Genomic DNA, 5,794 nt, shown 5'->3' with positions numbered 1-5,794 from the left:
CTCATGGGGTTGGTGTTTGATTATCGTATAAAATGTGCAGCAGCGGTCATGAATGACAATTCATGCAGAGCATGTCCATATTGCCACAGGCAATGCTGAACACAAACAATCTGAATATGGATGCAGAAGTTGGAGCAAGACAAAGTCTCCTCCCACAAAATCATGGAAGACCAATGAGGCCTGAGAGCTATCTGACTACATCCAAGTGCAGATCAAGCGGTTGACCCAAAAATAAAAAGTGAATGAATTAATGAAATTTCATTTTCGTGTTAAATCACCAATTGGCAATCCATCCCTTATGGAATTAACTGACACAAACAAACATTACAATAATTCACTGTGGTAATTAAATGTCAATTCTTCATCCAGTGTTCTCTGCATTGCGCATTGCATAGAGTGAAGAAATGTAAGTTAAAAATCTATACATAATAGTAAATAAAGGATATCCAAATAATAATTATATCCCTAGAGCAGTAAAAGGATATACATACATACATACAGATAAAAACAGAAAAAAATAAACAGAAGGCATTTGAACCAAGTCTGGAACAAAGAGAAGATTCATATGGGAGACAAGCCTATACACCATCTATAAACACACGTGTCATTTACCACATAGAAGATTCATATGGGAGACAAGCCTATACACCATCTATAAACACACGTGTCATTTACCACATAGAAGATTCATATGGGAGACAAGCCTATACACCATCTATATACACACGTGCCATTTACCACATAGAAGCTAAATATTTGTACAATTTAATTATAGGTAGCCCTTTTTATTTTATTCCAGGCTTTATCTAAATATTCTGCAAAAAACATATGTTTCTCCTCATCGCTCAGCCACATAACGCCAGGGTATATCTGGTGTGCTTTCTGGGATAAGTGTATATCGTGCTAGAAAGGATTACTGTGGTAAACTGTTGCAGATCCTCAGTGGTTGCAGTAGGTTTTGAGCAGTACTGTACTGCAAAACTTCACAATGTTTATCGCTAAAATTGAATCAAATGTATTTTTTAGGAACTCAGTCTCAACTTACTGAGAGTAAGAATAGTAAATTACAACTGGTGTGATTTTAGTCATGTGGATGTGCATCAGCAGTTCCTCTCTTGTTAGGGAGGTCACTCAATTAGCTAACAATTAACCACATATATATTTTAATGGTAGTTAGTCTAGCCATGGCTGAATACCGACCAGTTGGCCCAGCATCATCAGGGTTAGGCCGGCAGGGATGCCCTTGTCTCATTAAAAATGTGAAATAAACTATTGTAAACACCTAGTAAGTCAAGGGTTTTTCTTGATTTTTAGTATTTTCTACATTGTAGAATAGTGAAGGCATGAAAACAAATAAATAACGCATGGAATCATGTAATAACCAAAAGTGTTAAACAAATCAAAATATATTTTAGATTCTTCAAAGTAGCCACCCTTTGCCTTGATGGCAGCTTTGCACACACTTGGCATTCACTCAACCAGCTTCACCTGGAATCAATCAATTTATTTATAAAGCCCTTTTTACATCAGCCAATGTCATAAAGTGCTGTACGGAAACCGGGCCTAAAACCTCAAACAGCACAGTGGCTAGAAAAAACTCCCTAGAAAGTCTGGAACCTAGGAAGAAACCTAGAGAGGAACCAGGCTCTGAGGGGTGGCCAGACCTCTTCTGGCTGTGCCAGGTGGAGATAATAACAGTACATGGCCAAGATGTTCAAACGTTCATAGACGACCAGCAGGGTCAGATAATAATAAGTTGAAACTGGAGCAGCAGCACTACCAGGTGGACTTGAGGACAGCAAGGGGACTGAGGACAGCAATGAGTCATCAGGCCAGGTAGTTTTGAGGCATGGTCCTAGGGCTCAGGTCCTCCGAGAGAAAGATAAAAAAATAGAAAATTAGAGGGAGCATACTTAAAGTTCACACAGGACACTGGATAAGACAGGATAAATACTCCATATATAACAGACTGACCCTAGCCCCCCAACACAAACTATTGCAGCATAAATACTGGAGGCTGAGACATGATGGGTTGGGAGACACTGTGGCCCCATCCGACGATACCCCCGGACAGGGCCAAACAGGCAGGATATAACCCCACCCACTTTGCCAAAGCACAGACACCACACCACTAGAGGGATATCTTCAACTACCAACTTACTACCCTGAGACAAGGCCGAGTATAGCCCATGAAGATCTCCCCCATGGCATGAACCAGAGGTGGGCGCCAACCCGGACAGGAAGATCACATCAGTGACTCAACCCACTCAAGTGACACACCCCTCCTAGGGATGGCATGGAAGAGCACCAGTAAGCCAGCGACTCAGCCCCCGTAATAGGGTTTCCAAAAGTCTTGGAGGAGTTCTCACATATGCTGAGCACTTGTTGGCTGCTTTTCCTTCACTCTAATGTCCAACTCATCCCAACTCATCTCAAATGGGTTGAGGTCAGGTGATTGTGGAGGCCAGGTCATCTGATGCAGCACCATCACTCTCCTTGGTCAAATAGCCCCTACACAGCCTGGAGGTGTGATGGGTCATTGTCCTGTTGAAAAACAAATGATAGTCTCACTAAGCGCAAACCAGATGGGATGGCGTATTGCTGCAGAATGCTGTGGTAGTCATGCTGGTTAAGTGTGCCTTGAATTTTAAATAAATCACTGACAGTGTTACCACACCTCCTCCCCCATGCTTCACAGTGCAAACCACACATGCAAATATCACTCTACTCTGCATCTCAGAAAGACACAGCAGTTGGAACCAAAAATCTCAAATTTGGACTCATCAGGCCAAAGGACAGATTTCCACTGGTCTAATGTCCATTGTTCATATTTCTTGGCCCAAGCAAGTCCCTTCTTATTGGTGTCCTTAAGTAGTGGTTTCTTTGCAGCAATTCAACCATGAAGGACTGATTTGCACAGTCTCCTCTGAACAGTTGATGGTGAGATGTGTCTGTTACTTGAACTCTGAAGCATTTATTTGGGCTGCAATTTCTCAGGCTGGTAACGAATGAATTTATCCTCTGCAGCAGAGTTAACTCTGGGTCTTCTTTTCTTGTGGCAGTCCTCATGAGAGCCAGTTTCATCATAGTTCTGAAATGGTTTCTGAAACTGCACTTGAAGAAACTTTAAAAGTTCTTTCAATTTTCATAATTGACTGACCTTCATGTCTTAAAGTAATGATGGGCTGTTGTTTCTCTTTGCTTATTTGAGCTGTTCTTTCCATAATATGAACTTGGTCTTTTACCAAATGGGCTATATTCTGTATACCACCTTGTCACAACACAACTGATTGTCTCAAACATTTTCGAGTAGGCCTCCATTCGGTTGTCTATATGTATAGACTATATGTATATATATTGTCTATATGTCTATATATTTGACTGTGGGTAAATGGTTAATTTTGGGAGTAAAATATGCTCCTTTAAATGCAGAGATGTATTGTGGTGACAAACAAATTGGATAGATCTTGAAGCAGAAAATCTAAGAGACCATGGACACAGGGTTTGCCAAGCACAAAATCCAAGCACTCATTGTGCAGAGTTCAAACGCAGGATAGTGAAATTGATTGGTGCCACAAAACACCTGCGTGCTCACAGAAAATAACCAATTAGGATAAGTAATTTTGAACAAACTCACAAATCTTGTGTTCTGGAATTGGATCCTATAAACTATGTTATGAAATGTCGCAAATAGGCCCATCAACACCACCCTCAAATCGGAGCGATGGTTTGCCAATTACCAGTTTAACGCTACTTATTATTCTACTCTTACCGTGTGTGGTTCTTCTGTTGTTGTTGAACTGTTTGTTTCTGGGTTACAAGTTACACATTTGTTCAAAGAAGAACAGAAAAAGACAACGAGAGGACTACGATAGTATGTTACAGTCTACTCTGTCGATGCGCCAGAGAATGACCAGAATATCCGAGACGCCATTGTTGCCAAATCAAGATGGGAAAAGGGCTTACATCTCGGTTGCAGAGACAATTCGGACACAGCCCTCGAACTCTTCAAGAACTTCGTCAAAGGAGAGGGCAGCAGTGGACCAGAGAATCCGATTCATCCGGCCAGACGGGGCCACAGGCGGTGGCTTGGAGTCTCTGAGGACGCAGAGCACCATATTGGCCACCTCCAGGGTCGACCAGACGCGTAGGTCACGAATGTACAGCAGGAACAAAATGAACTGGCGCAGAAGCGCCCCTGTCCTACCGCAGTCAAGTGATTCAGAGGTAGAACGGCCTAACCTTGTACCACCCAACTCGCCTACGCTAAATAATCCACACTCAACGGTTAGTTCGTGGTTTCTAGCCCAAAATTAGTTTGTAACCCTTGAAGTCTGTCTTGGATACATGTGATGAATGACTGTTTTTACGCACGCAGGTAACATCTGACCAGAGGCCCATGCGTCGGTGCAGCACCATGGAGCTATTGAACAACATAGAACACCAGTTTGATATGGTTGACTTCGAATGTGAATATACCAGTAACATACCTCAAGAGATGTCATGCTTTGTTGTATCTGACAACTATTCCACCATGGGCCCTGGATTGGACAGCGACTTTGGAGCAAGCGCCGGTGAGCCATCATTAGGCCTACTAGAACATAGCGGTTTTACATTTACATGAAGTATGAATATCAAATGTTCTCCACCATTAGGCTGTGATAGGCCATCGCTTTCTATCTACAGTGGTGTACAAATACTTTAAAGTGCTACTTAAGTCGTTTTTGGGGCTATTTGACTTTTACTTAACTACATTTCTAAATAAGTGTACTTTCTACTCCATACATTTTCCCTGACACCCAAAAGTAGGCTACTCCTTACATTTTGAACGCTTAACACGACACGAAGATGGTCCAATTCACGCACTTAATGTATCAAGAGAACATCCCTGTCATCCCTGCCTCAGACGGACTCGCTAAACACGTTTCGTTTGTAAATTATGTCTGAGTGTTGGTGTGCCCCTTGCTATCCCTGTAATAAGGGGGGAAAGTGCCATCCGGTTTGCATAATTTTAAAGCATTTTAAATTATTTATACTTTTGACGCTTAAGTATATTTAAAACCAAATACTTTTACTCAAGTATTTTACTTGGTGTCTTTTACTAGTCATTTTCTATTAAGGTATCATTACTTTTACTCATGTATGACAATTGGATACTTTTTACATCACTGCCAAGCTAATTACGCAAACGCTTCTCCAGGTGTCTCGCTCCGGATTTTATCCGCGGACAGCGACGGTCTCAACAACGGTGTGTGGGACTCCGGAATGGAATGGGACTATTACGACCCGTGCTATGTGAGGGAGAAAAACATACCCAAACAGAAACATCACATGCCTGCATTGCATACCAAGCATTATTGGGTATGATGCCAGAGAACATTACATATTTTAATATTTATTTATTATTAGGCTACATTTTTCTCAAAATATTTAATTCTAAAAAGCGCACTAACACAGATTATCACTATTTCCAATTAGCCAAACGAAACGCCCCCCCCCCCCCCCCACACACACACACACACCAGTTTTGTAAAAAACTGCACTCACTTTTGTAAATCACACATTTATTCTCATTAAACTATGTATATTCATTGTCCAAGACACTTCTACTATTCACATTGTTTGTTACACTTGAATATGCACATTTATTATATGCACTAAAATTGCTTACATTTTATTTCATCCACTACTAAAGTTGTCAATAAAGATTGTATTGCAAGCAATACATATTTCCTCAAACTAATTGATTGGTTTCATGGTTGAAGTTTATTCCCTTTTCAAAGATCTGTACAAA

General features: G+C 41.1%; 1 protein-coding gene across 1 annotated transcript; it reads left to right on the top strand.

The window, feature by feature from the left end:
* Positions 1-3,559: 3,559 nt before the first annotated feature.
* hwa (huluwa) lies at positions 3,560-5,394 on the top strand. Its single transcript, XM_021601312.3, has 3 exons — positions 3,560-4,287; positions 4,379-4,574; positions 5,201-5,394. Exons 1-3 carry the CDS (start codon positions 3,682-3,684, stop codon positions 5,365-5,367), a joined length of 969 nt encoding a protein of 322 aa, XP_021456987.1. The 5' UTR covers positions 3,560-3,681; the 3' UTR covers positions 5,368-5,394.
* The last annotated feature ends 400 nt before the right edge of the window (positions 5,395-5,794 follow it).

This window comes from Oncorhynchus mykiss, chromosome 5 (assembly GCF_057628025.1).
Source record: "Oncorhynchus mykiss isolate SJ-2025 chromosome 5, ASM5762802v1, whole genome shotgun sequence".
Classification (NCBI taxonomy): Eukaryota; Metazoa; Chordata; class Actinopteri; order Salmoniformes; family Salmonidae; genus Oncorhynchus; species Oncorhynchus mykiss.
Note: the sequence above shows the minus strand (reverse complement) of the source record. Positions and strands in the feature narration are given on the sequence as shown.